This window comes from Dreissena polymorpha, chromosome 3, assembly GCF_020536995.1.
Source record: "Dreissena polymorpha isolate Duluth1 chromosome 3, UMN_Dpol_1.0, whole genome shotgun sequence".
Lineage (NCBI taxonomy): Eukaryota > Metazoa > Mollusca > Bivalvia > Myida > Dreissenidae > Dreissena > Dreissena polymorpha.
In genome coordinates, this window is record NC_068357.1 from 65,208,779 (window position 1) to 65,231,913 (window position 23,135).

At 34.6% G+C, this 23,135-nt stretch overlaps 1 protein-coding gene and 1 long non-coding RNA gene across 2 annotated transcripts in view; both read left to right on the forward strand.

The window, feature by feature from the left end:
• Nucleotides 1-1,578: 1,578 nt before the first annotated feature.
• Nucleotides 1,579-14,230, forward strand: LOC127874513 (uncharacterized). The gene is made up of 3 exons (XR_008046962.1): nucleotides 1,579-1,706; nucleotides 12,125-12,192; nucleotides 14,149-14,230. It is a non-coding gene; the product is annotated as an uncharacterized LOC127874513 (long non-coding RNA).
• A 2,811-nt stretch (nucleotides 14,231-17,041) lies between these two features.
• Nucleotides 17,042-23,135, forward strand: part of LOC127872293 (cytoplasmic dynein 1 heavy chain 1-like) — a 28,717-nt gene continuing 22,623 nt past the window's right edge. The window contains exons 1-5 of the mRNA XM_052415623.1: nucleotides 17,042-17,048; nucleotides 17,498-17,547; nucleotides 21,101-21,232; nucleotides 21,618-21,815; nucleotides 22,492-22,563. Coding sequence (XP_052271583.1) covers nucleotides 17,042-17,048; nucleotides 17,498-17,547; nucleotides 21,101-21,232; nucleotides 21,618-21,815; nucleotides 22,492-22,563 — 459 coding nt within the window. The remainder of the gene's footprint in view (nucleotides 17,049-17,497; nucleotides 17,548-21,100; nucleotides 21,233-21,617; nucleotides 21,816-22,491; nucleotides 22,564-23,135) is intronic.

Below are 23,135 nucleotides of genomic sequence, written 5' to 3' on the forward strand. Positions count from 1 at the left end.
ATTAACAACCATGTATTGTAATAGTCTTACATAAAGATGATACAAGTGTTGTTTATTCATAGAGCAATAACTGATGGAACTTGGAAATAATTTGATATGGAAAAATTTGATTATTAGGAACCTTGATTTTGAATTTTATTATAGTTTTGTTCCGTGAATATAGAGTATTATGTTTTGCGTTCATTATGTTATGGATTTTGTTGTTGTTTTGGTTTAAAATATATAAATAAATCACATGAAGAAAAGAGAATCTAGTTGTTAAAATTTTATTTATTATTACATAATTCTATAACACGGCAAAACATAATTGCAAGAATGTTGAGTGAACTTATTTATTCAAATAAAAGTTTCGTTCAACACAATACAATAAAATATGAATTATTTAAAATGGACAAATAATAAATTATTACATATAACTGTATCATGAATCACAAGTTAAAGAGCATTTAGACGGCTATACTCTTATAAGTTGAACCTTGCTCTGTGAAAATAGGGTTTAATGCATCTGCGTAAATTGCCTGTTCAGTCCACACTAATCAGGGAGACACTTTTCGCTTTTATCGTATTTTTCTATGAGCGAAAAGTTAGTAAAGGCACCTGATAAGCCTGTGCGGACTACACAGCCTAACACTATGTACATGCATTAAAACCCCCTTTTACAGAGCGATCCTCAAGTATTTATGAAATGATTTATTAAGTCTTCTTTCATTATAATATTTTTTCAAGAAAAACTAAGTCAACACTCAGTAAAACATGTTTATTTGATAGAAAACGCAGGAAAATTAGTTGTACTTGAAGTAAAATTATTCAGGAAATGTACATGAGGTTCCAAGCTTAACTAAATAGCACTGTCATTTCAAGCAATATATCGAATAAATGTCTTGCTACTCGATATTGTGCACGAAAATCGTCGATATGTTTTTCGTATTCCCATGTAATTTGGTACTGTATGATATTCTTGTTTCGAGAGAGTATACCCAAAATTGTTAGTATACTGTAACCTTTAATACCTAATCAAACTAAAGCACATTCGATCATTTACCCTACCAGACATGCGTATAACAACTTCCGTTTCCAGACTAAAGTTCGCGATCGAAGTCGCCCCTATTAACTTAGGTTAATCTACACCATAAAAATGGTAAATAACCATTTTGCATACTTAACCAATATTTAAATATCCATCGTGTATTTTTAACATCAAAAAATAAAATAAAAATAACTAAACCATAATAAACACCATAATAACGGACAGCGATTACCGTCTGCATTTTCCTTCTTTGTTCATATCGTGTGCAGTTTTCAACGTTATCTATATTGTATGCAAATTCCGTAAGCGTTTTAGTGAGACCCTAATATTATATGAGGTTTCATTTCTCAGATTAAGGGACTTATATAACATTCAAACTACTTGTAAGATGGAAGTATTATTTAGTTTACCTGTTTGTGATTTCATATATGTCGAATACTATTTCTTTTCAAACGTAAAACACACGAGTGACTCTCACTGATAGTTCGGCGACCAAAGACATTCAAGGTAACCAAGCTCCTGAAGACTCCATCTATATTAATCAAGCGTTTAGATAGCCACGATCGAATTCAGGGAATTAACAATGGAATTGCACAATTTTCGTTGCTGCGAGCCATCTTTTGAAGAAAGAAACAGTTTTAAAGAGAAAGAGACAACAACTGATACATCTATTGAACAGGTTTTTGAACGGAACTTTTTTATTATCCTGTATTTACCTTTTTTCATGTAATCTCGCGATCTTGAACAAATAGCTTACACACAACCAAGAATCGGGCCTACTTTCGCACGGGCATGTAGAAATATTGAAATCTCCGTATATTTTACTTATTTGCCTTAAGTCTGTAATAAAAAAAATAAGGTTGCAATAAAAGATAATAATGATTATGTGTTCAACCGAATTTACGGGCAAAAGCTTATTTGACAGCTACTTTATCTTGTTTTTATTCAAGTCAATGCATTAACAAAAAATACTTGTTAATTATTTATATAGACCAGTTGAATGTTATTGTTTACATTCTGGATTTTGTGCACACGCGCACTCACTGGTTGGCAAAAAACACTGGTTACAGTAACATAAAACATGTATAAACAGTGTTGTCATTATTAACCGATTGCCAATCGAATTCATCGGTTAAAATCGCCAGAAAATCTGTTGTTTTTCCCGAATCTTTAAAATTGCAATCTGAAGTTTTGATCAAGCAAACCGACAATAATTGACGAGGAATAACCGTAGTATAGTAGAGCGACGCCCAGTCATTCAGTCAGTCCATTAACTCCGCCTAAGAGCTACTGTTTTCAATGAATTTCTCAGCGAGTGGCCAATATTGTTTTTTTCCAGCTGTCAATCAAATTCTTCTTGGTAAGCACGTCAACCAATCAACGCTCAGGCAGCCCAATACACGCTGACCCCACGTGAAACTGTATCAAATAGCTGTACATTTCACAGTTTATTACTGATCGTAGCTCAACAAATGTAGCACTGTAGAGCGTAATTTTTTTAGTTAGAGAAAAGGTTTCCACATATTAAAAAATGCTCTTCGATTTTCTACCAAAATAAAAGATATTAGCGACCTCTGCCCTACGAAGTTGTTATTCAGCATCTAAATATTAAAGTCCACGCTTTCCCCAAGGAAGAATGACGTGACGTTATACATGAAGTCTAATTTTGGCATGATTTTCATCTGTACATGAAAAACATGAGAAATGTGTCTCTGTTGCTAGAATTTTCTAAATTTACCGTGAATAATGAAATCTGAAAATGATTTCTGATAACACATTTAAGTATACACATTTGAAAATACTTCAATTAAATAATGCATTTTGATATACAAATGGTCATAACGCATAATGTAATAAGTAGGTAAATAACGTGTTTTGAGATTGCCAAACTATGCATACATATAGGTCTACATGTACAAGCATGAATGACCTAACAAGTTATATCACGATCCGGAATGAAAAGTACTCGGTAAAATTTAAAGAAAGACGCGTTTTTATTCTCAGAAATCCACTTTCTCAAACTTTTCTGGAAAGAGGTACATGTAACAGTTTAGATTGAGTGGTTGATTTGTCCTAATTACTAAATATAAACGGTTCTCAATGCTCTCAAATCGCGTCACGTGATTCACGCATGTTCAATGGGAATTCCCCAATCCCACAATTCAATTTGTATATGCACTTGCGTTAAATGGCGGACGACATTCATCGTCAATATTGACCATAATTTGGTTTAAAAAAAAGAAATCGTTAAAATACTGGATTATCGGGTAATGGATAGAATTGGAACATACAATGATCTATCAATATAACATGTTTTTACATGGCACAGTATACTTAAAATGTGAAAATCTTAAAATTGTCTATTCTTTCTAGACCTCATTTTAACTTTTTATGCTCTGAGAATAGCAGTATTTTGTCCCTAAAATGTCTAAAATTCGTTTGCTTTGCCCCCTGACCCCCCTACCAGGGCCTTGCCCTGGACCTTGACCCCCGGCCGAATCGGAGCTATTCCAAAATAATACTTTGTTTACCATCATAATGACAACCCTGTATAAAGGGCTCTTGTTTAGTCAATAAATTGGTAATAAGACCGAAATAAACATTAAAACTCTTAAAATATAGTGCAAATATATCATATTTGGTACCAAATAAATGTATATTCACAAATCAAATTTCCTCGTCATAAAAATACGAAGCAGTTATACGCATAGAGTAAACATGATCGGAAGACTGAATACTGACTATTCCACAAAACAAAACAATAAATTAGCCGTATTCTTTCTGATAGTAAGACTTAAATAAATTATATTTCAACAATAATAAAATGTTTTAATTTCATTACAATTGTAAGTTGTGTGAATAGTGTTATTTTTCATCAACGATCGAGGTGCATTTAATCAATAATAAAACAAAGTCATAAAAAGCGTAATACATTACAATTTTTAGCGAGGCTGTTTTCAGAGAAAACACGAGCTATTGCCATAGCCAGTTCGTCGTCCACCATCCGCCGTAGGCGTTGTGATAAAACCTTAACATTGGCGATAACTTTTTAAATATTGAAGATAGCACCTTGATATTGGTAAAATTTCAAGGTGAACATCATCCTTCAAGGTCTAGGGTAAAAAAAAACAAAGTCAAGGGAAGTAATAAGCTTTAAATGGACATAGTTATCTGACCTGCCCACATATATATTTTTGTTAAATAATTCAAAGCGGCGCAGTAGGCGGCATTGTGTTTCTGACAAACACATTGTGGTAAAAGGTCAAGGTTATCCTTTACGGTCTATGGTAAAAAATACAGATTTAAAGGGATGTAATAAGCTTTAAAAAGGGAGAAAATTATTAAATATTGAACATAGCCACTTTATATATTTGGCATGCATGTGTAATATTGTGTATCTCATGGAGCTGCACATTTTGAGTGGTGAATCTACAGTCACGGTAGTGGCTTTTAATTAGGGATGGCAACGGTTAATCGGTTAACCGGTTATCCGTTTCTTAAGGAGGTTAACCGATTACAAAATTAATATTCGGTTACTCTTGCAAAAAACGCATTTTTTGTTGAGCGAAATTAATGCTCAAATCGTACGTTTTGTTTTTACTTCATTTCACTGTTTTGGCTAATCCGCTAATCTGATCGCAAATTATCGGCAATTACCACCCCGTGATGCCCCCCTGTGGATCGAAAGCGATTAGAGTTGTAAACCATCGGGGTGCAGCGGTATCATGAGCAGGCACACGAGCACCTACTCTGCGGTGTGTTTGTTTAGCACTTCACAGTCTATTGTGTTTCAATTATTCAAATATTGATACATTTAAATTATAAACCGACCAATTACGCTTGTCAATTAGCACATTTGACTGCGATATGTCCTATTTTTTTTATAAATAGAACATCAACGTGAATATCTAGTATAAAGTCGGTTAAGCTTGATCAGATAGCACGTATTTAAAAAGTAAAGCGACAATCTATAATCATGCCTCTATCATCGGATGCCTGGAAATTTTTCAAACGGGCTGCTGTCAAGAAATCAGCTACATGCATACTATGCCCAACAACACTGTTGTTGCAGGGGGGTACATCCAAGCTCCGTAATCACATGAGATTAAAACATCCCGCTGAATTTCGATGTGAGCCATTTCCAGTAAAGCTGACATCACTGGACTGCTATGTAAATACTCTGAAAAAGATGACTGGCTCAGAAAGCGAGTCAATTTAAATATTTTTTTTGCATGATATGATATGTCACAATTTACACGTGCCGTGAAGTATGCCATTGTTTTTACTACCATTTCTTGATAAAAATCAATAAAGCGTGACACTGATTACACCCGATCACTTTTGTTTTAACAAGTTTTGCAAACTTTAACGATTTGCCTGTTGCAAAATATATTTACGCTAATTGACAATTGTTATTAATCAGCAAACTGTTAATGCATGTAATTCTTAAAGGATAATGGGTGTTAATAAAACACAACTCTATTCAAATTCTGCACTAGCTTTTATTGATCGAGATGTAGAACAATAATTATGTGTAAATGACGTGAAGCTAATATTACAACAAAGAAATATCACAGTTCACCGACAAGCATATGAAAAATTGTTTATAAACTCATACATTTTTCGGGTGTTGTTTTTTATTTATGTGGTACAAAGACAGGCGGTTAACTGGTTAACCGCTCGAATATCAAAACAGGTTAACCGGTTACGGATTTGCTTAGGTTTGCCATCCCTACTTTTAACTATTTGCTACTAAAAAAAGAGATTTGTTACAGACAATTATTTTCAAGGGAAGTAATTTATATTATTATAAATCTCATATTATATATTTCCCTACCAAGAATTGAAGTTCTTTTCACAGTTACTGTACAGATTTATTATCTTGATTATTTATAACCCAAATGATTGATTTGTCAAAGTTTTTTTTTTACTGATATAATTATAATTTCTTTAATGTTCATTACATACCTGTGGACTTATGACCATAGATACATGATCAATTCTGGCTATGATCTTTTAAACCACAGGCCTTGGTTGTCAGTGATGTCTGACATGGTCATAATTGACTGAGAGACTCTCCCCCCCCCACCACCCCACCTCCCCGGTTGGATTGGACAAAATTCAAGGGAAGTAATAACCATTAAAGGGAGATGATTTCTATACCTGCAAAATGATAAATAGAAATCTTATTTCAATGCGGTGCAGTAGGGGGCATTGTGTTCCTGACTAACACATCTCTTGTTGGGTCACTAGGTCAAAGGTCAAGGTCACTGTGACCTCTAAAAAATTCCTGACAAGCTTTCGCAGCCAAGCGTGGCACTTGTTATGCGGTGCTCTTGTTTAATATTGTGGTGATTTCTTTTACATTTAATGACAATATTAATACAATTTAGCATAAAAACGTTAAAACCCTGCATATTATGCAAATTGAACTGTCTTTGCATGTACTGTAAATGTATAGAAATTTGTCGGTATGAAATTTCGTGGTTAAATATAAAAACAACTAATTCGTTGACACGTAATTTCCTGGATTTCAAATAAAAAACATCTAATTCGTTGATACGTAATTTTGTGGATTTCAAATTTCCGGGAAGACTGACCCTCATAATAATTAAACTTTTATTAAAACAACCAGAGTAATAATAAAGCATAATCTGCTAATCTGTGTTGACAGCAAGACTTAAGGTTAATGTGCACTGAAGCATGAAAGTGTTGCCGATAATTGTCGATAAGAGCGATAAAGCGGCGCATCTGTGGGTACCAGCTCGCTAATTGCCATCAGTTTTGTTTTGACAATATTTGCAATTCTCAGCACAATCGGTCCCCTAGTAGTAACAATTGAGTAATAAGGTCCCCAAAATACACGTGTGAAAACCGTTATGTATCTTTTAACTTAAACTTGTAACTCTAATTGGCACTTATTGACATATGTGATAAATCTGTAAACTGTTTTAGTTTATTTGAAGTGAAGTTACTATTACAAAAAACAAATATCTCGGATAACTGACAACAAAAGAAAATGTCGGACATGACATTCCGAAATGACCGATTTCATATTAAAAATGTATATATTATCATTGGTATTTGAATTCGTGGTTCAGCGGACCAACGAAATCCACTTAAATTGGTACCACACGAAATTTAATGGTTTTACAGTATATTGAAATCTCTAAACTAGTAATAGGGAGTGATAAAAATATAGTATTTTATGATAAATGCATATATTTAATTTATTTAACGCAATGATGTATTACTCTATTGTGATTGCTTTTGTTCATGATGGTGTTTCTCACACTGCAGTAATGTACAATCTTTACACGTAATAGCTGAGTTTACTTTTACCGGTGCTCGTTAAATACCTTACTTGCGTAGAAGTAAAATTGCACAATATTTTAAATGTATAGTTATTAAACAATGTATTATTATGATTAAAATGCCTAATATATATATATATAGTTCCTGTTAATCCTTTTCTGACAAATGTCTTCATTTTTTAATGTTAAAACATTTTATTGAAGCAACTGTTCAGTATTTTAGCTTTAAAATTTGCTTAAATGACTGCTCAATATGCCAATTAGAGATGACATGGAGGTATCGTAACTTTTGTTTAATGACCAGACACTGGCTGCCACATGTGGTTTATTACCCAAGTTTAGGTCCCTGGGTTTCACTTTATGACACCATGTTTTCTTTGTAATTGTCTAGACAGTATCCGATCATAACGAGATAATCGGTTTGTGATGAACAGAGGTGCAATTAAACACCGGGATAGAAAAGCTGCAACTAAGAGTGTGAACAATTAAATAAAACAATTACATAAGTCAAGAGAATTCATTTGATGTGAAACAAGGTACATGTAAGTTTTTTCAGACATAAAGGTTCAAATTAGTTACCCTATGTTGCGTACATAAAATAGACCTATTGGTTGTTTGTTTTCATCCTTATTTGTTTTCGTTTATTAAATTTAATTTATTCTGAAAGAATTTTTATTTCTGAGGTTTTTATCAACTAAAAATGGTCGCGAAGAAGTGCCAAGTAGAGAGATTTTTGTGGTAACCAAATATCAAGCTCTTAGATTGTGTTCCACTCCCAAATTGGTTGTTAGTAAAAACGAATAATAACAATAATATAACCGTTACAAAGACGAATTCCCTTGCATGCTTATGTTTTATATAGACATAATTAGTAAAATTATATTTGATATTGTGCATGATTATCATTAAAAACGATGATTTTGTCAATCTTCTCTATATGCGCTTATATCAATTCCACCTCTTTTTGCCAACCAGTGGGCGGAGTCTAAACTTTGCAGGTGCGCGTGACGTCACTCGTCAACTGGTCAACTGGTCTATACCAGCAAATGTAATTTATTGCTTCACACTAGTTTAAAATCAAATAAATCCAATTCAGTAAAATGTCTGATATTGTTCACACATTATCAAGCTAATGCATTAATTCTCTATCAATGGCACTTGAATTTGTATGATAAATTAGTATTGATTGATGACTTTTAAAATGGCGGGGCACTTGAAATTTACTTATTTGTGTATTTTTTTGCACCTAGCCCTTCTTAAAATCAAAGCGATAACAACATTACCAAATATTTTGAGAGACGATTTACGATCCTCTGTCAATAAGATTTATCTCTTTTCCCAACTAAAGCCCGTCTAAAGGGGGAGTGTCGATGAATTGGATATTGATATAGTCAATGAGAGCGCATGCTTTGCATGAGCAACAGCACTTGTGGGCAGTCAATTCCAGCAGTAAAGTCATACAGTTTGTTGGCTTTGTTTTCTACCAGACCAAATCACTAATTGGTCCCTACGATTATACCTCAACGATGAAATCTCGGCAAGTTACTTAGAATACTGATTTTGGCAACCAGGTGTAATCCTCGAGGAAATTGTGCATTTCTGCATAGTATGTGCTCAACATTTATTTGGCTCATAAAACTGCTAAACAAATTATTGTTAAATTCATTACACACAGCTATTAATGTTTTGTTGAATTCTCAAAAGAACATCATGAAATTTGTAATCTGAAACACTCTACCGAATTTTAATGTTAACACCACTTTAATAAATGTTAGCTGTAAATAAGTAGCCCTTCTTGTTAAGTGTGTTTCTTTGTTTCAATTAAAAGCGCGCGAAAAAATTATGCCGACATCTAGTCAACGTCTAGTGTTGGTGTATTTATTGGTGTATAAAATCAGGAACAGCTGAGCTCGTCAGGCGATTAATGCGTGTACAGTGGGGAAAAACGCCGTCCCGATTGGACATTCAAATCTTTAAGTCACATATGCTTAAATTCATTTGATACTTAACCCTTTACCGCTTAGATACATATTTTGACAATTGTAGCCCCTTGAAAGTTAAATTTAATTAAAAACCTTTCTTACTAAATTCAAGTTTAAAAGGCTTCGTTTCCAACCTTTAGATACTGATGAGCAGAAAACAGCATGAAACCTGAATAGACTGTGAGTTACTTGCAGGCTGTTCTGGTTTTATTCTGGTTGCAAAAGGCATTTTCACTTAGCTTCTAAGTGTTAAAGGGTTAATAAAAATGGCGAAATTCTTGAGCACTTCATCCTCAATATTAATCAGAATGTGCTTGTTTTAAAATGGAATATACAGGATTATTTGGTAATGGGAAAAAAAGTAAGTATACAGTAATTACGTCTGGTTGATATGGATGTATTGGGGAATAGATCGAGTGGGGATTATTGGTAACTATGCCTTAGGGTTATAACAATTTTGTATGCCCCCGGATCGATAGATCAGGGGTATATTGTTTTTGGCCTGTCTGTCTTTTTTTCTTTCTTTCTGTCTGTCATTCTGTCCCAAAACTTTAACCTTACAGTTAAGTTTTGCAATAACTTTTGAAATATTGAACATAGCAACTTTATATTTGGCATGAATGTGTATCTCATGGAGCTGCACATTTTAAGTGGTGAAAGGTCAAGGTCATCCTTCAAGGTCAAAGGTCAACAATAACAAAAAAGCGGCGCATTAGGGGGCATTGTGTTTCTGACAAACACATCTCTTGTTTTTTAATGTTGTTATGAATGACTTTATAGCTGGGTTTCTCCTTCAGTAGTCAAAGCGTACTAAATAACGATAAAAGTAAAAGTGCACAACATAAACATATGGAGGAGCCCCAGCTGCCCTTCGAAACCCACCTCTAACGACCCCAGAGCGTCTGAAAAAAATCATTCGGAAAGCACTGCATTCACATCAACAGGGGTCATACAGACCTTGAAAAGTGTTTGAATGTCAATGTTCTCCTTGAAAAGTGCTTATAAAGGCTATTGAAAGCTTAAAAAGTGCTTATTTGCATATAAAAACTTAAAATGCTTAAAAAGTGCTTAAGGGTAAAATATATAATTTCATATCTTTTCTATGAGTCCGAAGTCATAGTGTTTTTTTTCCACGATTTTTGACGGTTCCGATCTGTTCATACTGGCAGGTACTGGATTGGTATGGGTCGGTATGGGTTTTAGAACGTAAAAACTACTACTACTACTAATAATAATCTTCCGCCAATTGGTCTACTTCAGGTTTTTTCACGCATTATGCCATTACGGTGCTGACAAGTTGAAATATGCCAATGAATAAGTGCATTTTTCAGAAAGGGTGGCTTTTGAAGTACCCTTGGGTTGTTGACAACGCCCATTCTAAAGTCAAAGCATCTTGTAAAGTATGCAGAATAGATATAGAGATCGCTAGTATGGGGGAATCCGCGTTGAAAAGCCACCAGCAGAGTGAACATTTAGAATACATATTCAATACAAATAACAGGTTTTGGTTTGGTATCTGTAATGCCTTTGGTCAATTACTATATCATAATGAAATATCTTACTTTTGATTAAACAGTTGTTACTGTAGCAGGGTAGTGCAGACTGTTGTAAGTCACATAAAATGTTAAGCAAGAAGAGACCAATTTAGCGAAAATGTTGTCAGTATTGGACACAGAATAATATACAGTTTTCAGTACGTCAGACTAAAATGTGCTTGAATTTGGATTTTTTCCCTTGAAAAGTGCTTAAAAAGTGCTTGAATTTAATTAGAGAAAATCTGTAGGAACCCTGATCAAAGACCTTTTATGTCTGGCAGACACAATAGATTAATGCAGATAACAGCTGGCAGTTTTTTATGCAAAGGTCTATTTATGACATCAAACAGTGTTATTCTGTAACACTGGTGTGATTATCAAAGACTAGTGTTTTGAACAGGTTTTATTGCTGTTTCAAATGGAAATATAACTTGCGAGGTATATAATAATAATGTTTTGTTAAGCAAAAACTTTAATACAATTTACATTTATAAAACAAAATATATAATTACCTTTCCCCCTAAAAAAAAGATTTTGGGTACGGGCTATGGATGAATATATGCAATTTCATGCACAATTGAATGCTATAAGTGATACGAGTTGTTTTTGTTGTTGTTGTTTTCTGTTTACTTGAAGGTCAATTTGATGAAGAATTTATATAAAATTTAATGCAAATAATTCATTATTTACAAATTTATTCAATACTTTCAAATTGTAAAAAAAGTACAAAATATATATTATCAAACAAATACAACAACTTTTCCTTGGTTACTCCTTAATCCCAGCCAATGGTGAAGTGACTTCTCTGTAAAATTTCACATTTGGCAAAGCCCCTTAAGGATACTTAATGTCTGCTTTATAAAGGTGTGACATAAAGGGTTTTATCCCCACTGTGGGAGCGTTCTGCAATTTAGATCTCCCCCATAGACACCCAGGAAACGGACTCAAGAGCGTTTCAAATAAGCCTGAGGCTTTCTATGCAATCAAGCTTCAATAAATAGGTTTAAAAAAAGGTTTGACATCAATGCTGCTATATTTTGACAAAACATGCATAATTATGCTACATTATAGTCAGCAGAAAAATATTAAAAGATCCAAATAGTGAAATGTTTTTATCTTTTTATTACATATGAATTGTATTGATCTCATATAATTAATTTTAATATATGTTTCGAGACAAGGCTTCCCGACGTGTATGCATATTTGCATTTTCCAAAGAAAAACCAACAACATTTTTAGCTCACTTAAGTTTGCATTGTTTTCTAGGTTCAAGTGGAAGAGTCAGTCAGAACATGTTTCAGCAGTTTTAAACACCGATTAGAAGTGGACCAAGAGTAAGTGCTCAATAAGTAAAAGGCATTTTTTCTTGTTCTACTTGTTTCTTGAGTTCCTTTACAGGCTCAGCCTGGCTGTGCTAAAGTAAATCAAAGTAAATAATTGGCTGGTTGTTTAAGAAAAGAACATGTAACAAGTTATGACATTGCTCTTGTAAAAGCTTGCTGGAGTGCACATGTATTTGTACGCATAACTTTGACAAGAACGAGTATCTCAAACCGATCTATAGTCCCACAGACGCACTTGTTTTGCATGACTGCATATGAGGTAATGAAAACATTGGTCCTTCAATATTATCTTACCGTAATTACTCTATGTTTTGGACACTTAGAAATAATAAAAAAAAATCGTGTCCGAAAACTTAGATATAAAAATATTCACAAATCAAGTGTCCGAAAACTTAGAGTCGAAAATTGAAGTGTCAGAAAATAGCTTCAAATGTATCAACAACTACCGGTAATAGCACGCGCTTGTATAATACCATGCCGTATAGTATAAATTACAGTTATATATGTTTGCACTGCTTTTTAAATAATTTTAAATGCTTAATTTATTCGACAGAAATTTACTACAAAGTTGTACTTTGACCAACGAGTTCAAAGATGAGCATGTGATGTACCGATACTCGCTAGTAAGAACCTGAAATTAACACAATTAAAAAAGCAAATTATGAATTCTGTTTTTGTTCATTTCCGATAGTTGTAGTCTAACACCTTCAATTGTTCGTAAAAAATGCAATAGGGTGCATCACACTTTGACGCGTTTAGTATTTGTCACAGTTATTTTACTGAGAAGGGGTAGTACCATTGCGGTAGATATTTGAACTGTTAATTGGCACTACCCCTGGTAATTGTCTTAACGCTTATGCTATCGGGCGAAACCATTGTTTAATACCGGTTTACAAGGTTATTTACCCTATAACGTAAATGTAATCGTCCGTTGCCATCAGGCATGCATGTGTGATGTTTTATGATGTTAATCTGGTTGTAAAACCGCATGATCGAAGTGTCATTAGATATCGAAAACAGGACCGAAATTTGTTAAAATAGCGCTGTAAAATATACTGTCCGAAAACTTAGAGACACTAATTATGGACGAAAACTCGTGTGTCCGAAAATTAAGAGTCCCGAAAAATAATTATTTTTTTCTAAAAAAAGGGGTGTCCGAAAACTTAGAGTGTCCGAAAACATAGAGTAATTACGGTAATTTGTAATTATCCCCACGCTCCAAATTGGAGTGGTGGGATAATGTGGTTATCTCCTCCGTCTGTCCGTCCATCCGTCCTGGCCACTATCTCCTCCTATACTTTTAGCACTAAAATCTTGCAACTTAAGCACATGTTACCTATGAGCATATGTGCGACAGTGCACTATGTGGAATTTTGATCTGACCCTTGGGTCAAAAGCTGCGGCGTGGGGATACGTGTCGGCCGCGGCCGCACCATTTCTAGTTAATTATGTAAGCTGCAATTATACGCTGTGACATTTAATCATTATTAGAGTATAAGAGCTTATTCTTCTGGTAAAATATCACAGACTGTAAACACAATTGGCCAAATAACACCCTTTAAATTCACATAAATATTTGCACAAATGGTATGAAGGCTTTTGCAATAATTGTGCATTCAAATTTATATTCATTTTCTGTAAAATAAAATTACCCATCAGTGCTTTTGCTGTATGTATTTACATATAAGCTTTTAGTGTCTATTTCTTTTACATATTACAAAGTAAGTCATTAGGAAAGTGGTACATATATATACTTATAAATACACGTATTCAAGTTTGATTGGTAGTCTACAGATAGATTTGTACATGGGCTTACATAATATATCACAAATATTAATGTTTTAGAGTAAGGTTTATTTATTTCTGTTGTTTTAGGTACATTTACATGTATGTATGTATGAAAGACAGTGTATTAAAATATTTATACAATAATATTACTTTTTTTAGATGCATTTTGCCAAGACTGGAGAGAGACATGCATGTTGGTTTCCTTCTAAAAGGCCTGACTCACCTTTCTGAATCATACGAGGTTTGCTTTTTTACCTTTTTAGCTCGACTATTATATATAAAATATATATAGTGGAGCTATCCTACTCAACCCAGCGTCTGCATGTGCGTGCAAATGTTAAAGTTTCGTACTACCCCAATTATTTCCATTGTCACTTGACATATTGCTTTCATATTTTGCATACTTGTTTACCAACATGACTCCAACCTATAAACAAGAGCAGACAACTCTATCAAGCATTTTGACATAATTATGGCCCCTTTTCCACTTAGAATATGCAGCAAATGTTTAAGTTTTCGTACTACCCCATTTATTTTCATTGTCCCTTGACATATTGCTTTCATATTTTGCATACTTGTTTACCAACATCAACCCAACCTATAAACAAGAGCAGACAATTTAATAAGCATTTTGTCCTAATTATTGCCCTTTTATACTTAGAATATGCATATTATTGATAAATCTATGTAAAAGTTTGCGTACTACCCAAAATATTTCCTATATCCTTTGACATATTGCTTTTATATGTTGCATACTTGTTTACCAACATGACCCCAACCTATAAACAAGAGCAGACCACTGTATCAAGCATTTTTACATAATTATGGCCCCTTTTACACTTAGATAATTGAACATTTTGCTTAAATTGCCATAACTTCTTTATTTATGATCATATTTTATTATTACTTTGACAAAACAACACTTACCTGAATACCACAATGGATTTCACCCAAACAATACCCCATGCCCCTACCCAGAATCCCTCCACCCCCTCAATCTCCCCCCCATTTGTTTTTAAACATCATCTTATAAATTACCCCACCCCACAGTATACCCCACTCTCACCCCCCCACCCCTACCCCCCCCCCCGATTTTTTTTTTAAACATCATCTTATAAATTACCACACCCCACATTATACCCCCTCTCAACTCCCCCGACCCCCCCCCCCCAATTTTTTTTTCCTTTTTTATTTTTTCGTCTAATAAATTATTGAATATTAACAATTTCTCCATGATGGCTTATGTAATAATGTCAAGCACTCGAATACTCGAGCGCGCTGTCCTCTGACAGCTCTTGTTATTACATGTAGTTTGTTATTAACCCTTTCCTTCGCAAAAGCAAAGTGAAAATGGCTATGTGCAAACAGCATAAAACCAGAACAGCATGTGAGTAACTCCCAGTCTGTCCAGGTTTTATTATGTTTGCTGCTCATCAGTATCTAAGGATTGGAAATGAAGCCTTTTAAACTTGAATCTAATAGTAACCTTTAGCACAAAGCTATACTAGTTATACGATATTAAATCATTATTACCTCTGTGCATATCGTCAAGCAGCTCGACTACGACCTCTGCATTCTGTGCCACAGGTGGTTAGCGTGTGGGGAGTTGTGTATCGTGTTATTTCTTAAAATTTGACCCAGCATTGGTAGAAATATAACAAGATATATACATTTCAAGAAAGGAAATTTATTTCTGCGTTGAATATGACCGGGTTCGTGAAAATCGCTGCACAATTGATGAAGTTATGGCTGTTCAAAGCGATGCGCCCTGTTTTCGGGTGATTTTGAGTTGGATACCTTGTTTTCACTCATAAATATCATAGCCACACGTTTACCACCTTTGTTTTTTGCCATATCAATATCCAAGTGTAACAAATTCATCACAAACGCAATTTGCTGGCGGTTCATGATTGTGAACTCAACAAATGCAAGTACGGTTGCTTAACAATTTCAATAATTTATTTCAGTAGCGATTTATTGTAGTGGACCGTACATGTCCGTACTGTTTCGTGCTGAAATGTAGTACACCGTACAAGATCGTGCAAAGTCCTGCATATCCGTAGTACAACGTACTAGAACCGTGGCTTTCCGTGTTATATCCGTGGAATACTCGTAGCTAATACGTAGCGTAACCGTGCCGCTTTGTTGTTCTTCGTATCAATGCGTAGAAGTCCTTGAAAATCTTTTTGGTCTACGAAAAGGTACGGACAACTACGGTTGTCGTTACGAACTAGTACGGATCAGTACGGTTTAGTTCGGACTCCTACGGATACGCTACAATCGATATATTCGTAGCAATTTTTTGAACATGTTCAAAAATTTTCAAGAGTCGCTACGGGCATGCAAAAACTACTACGACTGAGCACCGATCAAGTACGGAGAGCCACGGTCCAGTAAGGATAACTACGAACTGTGCCGAAAAGCATTCGTAGCTCGTTCGTAGCTCGTGACAGTGTGACCGAGGCATTAGTGTATTTCAAGGATTAAGCATGGTGTCCGCTCTCTTATTGAAGTAGTTTGCATCCGATCTTCACCAAATTTGGTCAAAAGTTGCGTCTAGACAATATCTAGGTCAAGTTTAAATATGGGTCATGCCGGGTCAAAAACTAGGTCATGGGGTCACTTAGTGCATTTCAAAGATTGAGCATGGTGTCTGCTTTCTAATTAAAGTAGTTTTCAACCGATCTTCACCAAATTTGGTCAAGTTGTATGTAGACAATATCTAGGTAAAGTTAGAATATGCGTCATGCCGGGTCAAACACTAGGTCATGGGTTCACTAAGTGAGTTTCAAGGATTGAGCATGGTGTCCGCTCTATAATTGAAGTAGTTTTCATCTGATCTTCACCAAGTTTGGTCAGAAGTTGTGTCAAAATGATATCTAGGTCAAGTTCACATATGGGTCATGCTGGGTCAAAACTAGGTTATGATGTCAATTAAAGCATTTTAAGCATGGTGTCCGCTCTCTAATTGAAGTAGTTTTTATCCAATCTTCACCAAATTTGGTCAGAGGATGTGTCTAGATGATATCTAGGTCAAGTTCAAATATGGGTCATGCCAGGTAAAAACTAGATCATGGGTTCACTTAGCGCATTTCAAGCATTAAGAATGGTGTCTGCTCTCTAATTGAAGTAGTTTTCATCCTATCTTCACCAAATTTGGTCAGAAGTTGTGTCCAGATGATATGTAGGTCAAGTTCAAATATGGGTCATGGTAAAGTTATCAAGTTGTCCAAAATCTTCAAACGGGCATATCTTGTGACAGTTTGGCATTCTTGTTATTTTTGCAATAATGTTAATTGCACGTTAACCTTTATTGACATAATTACTCTTAAGTTAATCATTTCTTAACATGTGCTAAACTTTGTAAATAAAATAACAGTAAATGTATTTCAATCATTTAACTGTTCTTTTTACATTTTTAGTGCATGCATAATCTGCTCTACAATATGTTTGTATCTTAGTGTTTTGGCTTTTGATCTTAAAGATAAAAAATTGTCTATTTTTTCAGGGTGGCTCAATTTCTGGGGAAATGCCAGTGTCCAACAGGTGGATTTGGAGGTATTGATACTTATATTGTTAGATGTTTCATGTTAACTACAAGTTATAAGAAAAAGGCGTATGTAATATCTTGTAGTGTTAAATGTTAAGCATTTTTTTGTGAATGGTCACATTTTGTGATTGGTGTTGGTTTTATTAAACTTTTTAATTTAACCACAGTTTGTATAGAAATTGACATGACGCCGCCTGTCAATCAAATCCTTATCTAAGAATTCATCTACCAATCAGCGATTGATTAATCTGGCAAGTTAGCAACGAACTGTCCGCCATTTTCCTAGACAAGCTATGTCTAGGTTCACTTTTATTTAGACGAGTTTCTTTTGTTTTCCTCTTTAAAATACGTACATTAAAATGGTAAAACGGTGTCAATGGGGATTATGTAACTCGGACAATCGATATCCTGACAGATTAGTTGGTAGCATTGAATTTATATCGTTTCCAAAGCCGAAAAGAGATCTTGAGAATTGTAAGAGATGGATAAATGCAAGCGGTCGTCCCCACGAACAACTGAACGTCAACACTGTCTAAGACAATTACAATATCTTATTATCGAGTATACAAGCAGATTTAAATAGTGGATGTTATCGATCTGATCATCACATATTCCAGAGACGTAGATCTACGTCTCTGCATGTTCTGTTGATGTTTTAAATAGTTGTGTCAGTTACTAGATGATTAATAGAAGCAAGGTTCATCTGCATTACTTTAAGAGAAGTAAAACCCAGCATGAAGCCTAATTCATGCTGTGTTTTATTACTCTGATAGTAATGCACTTTATTGTCATTATACATGTTATTAGAAGGTGACACGTGATATCTTATCTTAATAACGGTATCTACACATGTGCAGACATGGTTAAAAACCATTGCCCGAGCACACTGCTTAACATATATACTGTGCGTTAAAAAGGCCGAAAACGACCATATGGTCAGCCCGATTGTACTGGGCTGAACCATAAATTTAATAAAGTACTTTGCAGTGTTGATGCGGTGCTTTAATAAAAATATAATAATATAAAAATAGCTTTACTTTTAACAATTTAAAACGATGAACATAAACGAGATTTTTCAAGAATCGAAGCATTTAATACTACGCTAAAAGAGACGATTTTCTATTGGTTGACTGCTTTTTTAAGAACTTGACGCTGATTGGTCGGATTTACTTAGCTTGCAAAAGCAAGTAGGTCAATCCGTTTTTGATAAAAAATTTGCACAACGGATGACCTTGACACTAAGTTCGCTATTTATAAACGTAAACAATGTAGAATTTCATGATAGGAAATATATGCAACAAAGAAAAGGATAATTACATCCATTAGTACTTAAATATATTTGTATTTAAATGATTATTTTATATTGTTTAACTACTATGAAGCTGTTATATTATTATTATCTTTATTAGTATTATTACTTAATATTTCATTGATGTTTTTGTGTTAAAAGGAAAGAAAAAGAAAAAGAAAAGCCCAATTTGCATAAGTAGTGATGATGGAAACATATGTGCCATCATCATTACTAGACCCATTGTTCAGCATATGCTGCAATGGAGTTTGTTAGAGTCTGTTAACTTTGTGATCTGTGATTTTAGATGTTTAAAATATCAGATGGGATTACTTTTAATTATATATTATTTGAAAAGAAAAAAGTTACACAAATGTGTAATATGTTTGAAATAAACACAAGTAAACAGATATGTAATATGTTTATAATTAAATCTGGGTTGGGATTGTATTTGGGTCATCTGGGGTCAAAAACTAGGTCACTAGGTCAAATAATAGAAAAACCTTGTATAGACAAAAGAGGTCACATTTTTTATCCAATCTTAATGAAATTTGGTCAAAATGTTTATCTTGATGAAATCTGGGTTGGGATTGTATTTGGGTCATCTGGTGTCATAAACTAGGTCACTTGGTCAAATAATAGAAAAACCTTTAACAGCATAATTATTCGTTTTTCACTAAGTGTATAATAATAATTTATATATCAGATTAAAGAGAATAAAATTTTCTTCATTATGATTTTTATTTCATGAAAATCCATAAAGGATAAGTGTTATTAATCGTTGCTTAATTATTGAACAATGCGGATTATCGGTATTTTCACACGACCGCGGTAGAGTGCAATATGGCCGACACGGTTTGGTGACGGTGGGTATTTTCCACATGTTTTATGGGGATGTCAATCCTAATGAATATTTATGAAGTGAAATTAACCAATCAGAGGAGGAATTCCCCTTCATGATGATGCAACTTCCGTTAAAATCGGCTTGTAAACAATTGTATTAGAATGGACCAAAGTCTGCGTGAATTTGTCGGAAACTTAATAGATATGTATCAATAGAAGTTATATCGTTTAAAAGTACATACTCTAAGCTTTGATTAGATATTTTACATGACCAAATCGGTTCACGTTTACCCCCAATGCATTTTTGTTCAAAGATCAGTGGTTACGAAAATCCCGAAATCTTCTAGGTTACATAATCCTAAACGGAAGTGGAATGGGGGGGGGGTTACAGTTTGCTACTAAGTACATATGATGCAGGTCCTGGTGCATAAGATTTTAAAAATGTATTTGAAATGAAGAGTTTAGGTATCAGTTTACAGGTACATGTGAAGGTCACAGGGCATGTGGCGGGTTGTTTGTAACCTTTACTGCTCAAATACGCATTTTGAGGTGATTGTTGTCCCTTAGAAAATAACTTAAAAATTAAGCCTTTCTTCCTAGAAGTTTTAAAGCTTTCATTCAAACTATTAGGCACTGATGAGCAGCAAACAGCATAAAATCTGAATAGACTGCAAGTAACTCAGAGGCTGTTCTGATTGTATGCTGTTTGCACATAGCCAGTTTCACTTTGCTCTTTAGCGGGAAATGACTGATTGGGTTTTTATACCCCCACAAACGAAGTTTAGGGGGGTATATAGGAGTGAGCTTGTCTGTCTGTCAGTCAGTCGGTCCGTATTAAGTGTCTGATCTCTAATTCAAGTTGTTTTCATCTGATCTTCACCAAACTTGGTCAGATGTTGTATCTAGATGATGGCTAGTTTGATTTGTTAAATTATCTCATTGATGTTATTCATTGAAGTTTACAACTTTGTACATACAGATGTCTGTTCAGAAATGTTATGACATGATGTACTGACCAGTTACTTAATAATTATGTCAATTTTTAAGGTTTATATCAGTAATTATGTTTTCCTGATGCGCTTATGTTCATAATGTTCTCATGCATTTACTGCTACCCTTGTTTGTGCTTTTGTTGTCCCTCCGTCCTTAGCATTTTATCAGACCCAATAAGGTGGAGCATTCATGTCCTATGTACATAATTATACTTGATTGAGACTTTTGTATCATTTGAAACACGCATACTCATTATGTCATGAACTGTTCCATTGTTTTATGAAAACTGGGGTGAAATACATGTGCATACAGTTTCTTCCCAGATTAGCCTGTGCAATCTGCAAACTGCACAGGCTAATCTAAGACGACCCTGTTTGCACATGTACTAAGCCAAGTTTTCCCATAACGAAGCTCACTAGTTCCATTGTTTTGCACAGGTCCACTTCTTGTACCAGTACTCCCTGCAGTTCTTCCTGGAGATCTTCCATGCGGTGTTGAAGAGTCAGAAGCTGGGAGGAGTGAAGGAGTACGGCAGCAGGCTGGCCATAATTACACAGGAACTCTTCCAGGTAGGGGGCACTACTCAGTTCCAGCCTCACGTAATGTTATAACCAGTGCTTTTTTGCTCCCAAGAGATCAGCCGTTTTTCACAATTTTGAGAAGTTGGAGACTCCAATGTTCACAATATTGACAAGTCTATGACTCATTTTGTCACAATATTGAAAAGTTTGCAAGTCATTTTTTAACAACCTGAGCCCAAAGGCTGCTTCGCAAAGATGGGAAAAAAAGCCTTGATAGCATTAGTGCTAATTGTTTGCTTAAGATCATTGTTTTATGTTCTTCTACACACTTTGTTAGGAAACCTACAGCCATGACGGGAAAGGCTTGTAACACTCGTATGTTATAGTTTGGTAGAATCATTTCTTTATTCTTCCCCGTATTTGCATGTTCCAGGACACGTACAGCCATGTGGGTCGAGGCATGCTACACGAGGACAGGATCACGTTTGCCATCCAGCTGGCACGTATCTACCTGAAGGGTCTGCAGAGCGAGTCCACATATGACCAGGAGTTCCATCAGTTCTTGAGGAGTCAGGAGACCCTCCTCACCGGCCGTCTACCTGCCCCAATACAGGGCCTCACTCAGTCACAGGTGGGAAGTGTAATAATTGCCCTAATGAGGCTGAGTCTGCGAAAAAGGGGCTTAATTCATGTGGGTACAGTGTCATCACACTTCCTGATTTTATTGTATTTTTCGTGTAAAGGAAGTCGCTTCCTAGCAAAAATACAGTTTAGGCGAAAAGTGTCTTCTCTGATTAGCCTGTGCAAACTGCATAGGCTTATCTGGGAAGACACTTTAGGCACATGCATTAAGCCCAGTTTTCTTAGATCAAGGCTCATATGAATATTGGTTAGAACTTGTTTACCTATTTGGCACCACAGGCTTGTGTTTGATGGACGATTTATGTCTTGAATGCTTTTATTAAACTGTTTTTACTATTCATTTGTTCATTTTTGAAATTGTGCTTTTCATGCGAGGCTTTGTTTTAAGCTAATGTGCTGGTTTGCATTCGTTAGAATATTTGTCATGCAGAGATTTTAGCAAACAATGTCATGCAACCCTTTTTGCCACTGCTTCTTGCTGGTTTGCTGAATCCATTGTGTTTACCTTAATGTATGCTGCGAGTTAAAATAACAAGCATGATATTTGAACTTTATAAAAGTTTGCCTCAACTTTGATTACAGTGTTTGTATTGGCTTAACATGTATTTCATGACCACATGGCTGTTTTGAGGCTTATTTGCATGTAGTTTTGTCTCCTATTATAGCAAGAAGCGCTGGTGAGGTTGTCCCAGACCAAGCAGTTTAAGAAAATTATTGATGAAGTGAAAGGAAATGTGGTATGTAGACAAGTTCATCATTTGAAAGCCTGTATAGAACTTTATTAATATTTTTAAGTAAAACAGGTCTTAATGGTCGGATTAAATATGAAGGATTATAAATATTGAGGATTATTTTAGAAATTATCACTTTTAAGGATCCTCTTCATGATTTTAGACTGTTGGACAATATGGTGCCTGGCCTCATTTCTATAACAGATCTTAATCTTACAAAGAACCTAAACTTAAAACACTAGCCAACTAGAAGGTTTTGTTATAAATGAGAATTGATTTCCGTTGCCGAAATGTTTCAGATTAAGACTTAAAATCAGCTTAAAAATCTTCGTAATCATTTGGACAACTCTTATGTTTTTTCGAAAATCAAAACATGATATATTATTATGATTATGATTGTTTTTTGCTTTAAAGTCTGGTAATATTAGATAAAAATGTGCTGCATTATTAATACAATGGTTAAGTTACCTTTACCTCTTTGATATTTTACTTTTTATAAATATGGTCATTGTCTAGTGAAAGGGATAAGCAACATATCTGGTATAAATAGTGACATGCTAATCAAATACAAGTATTTA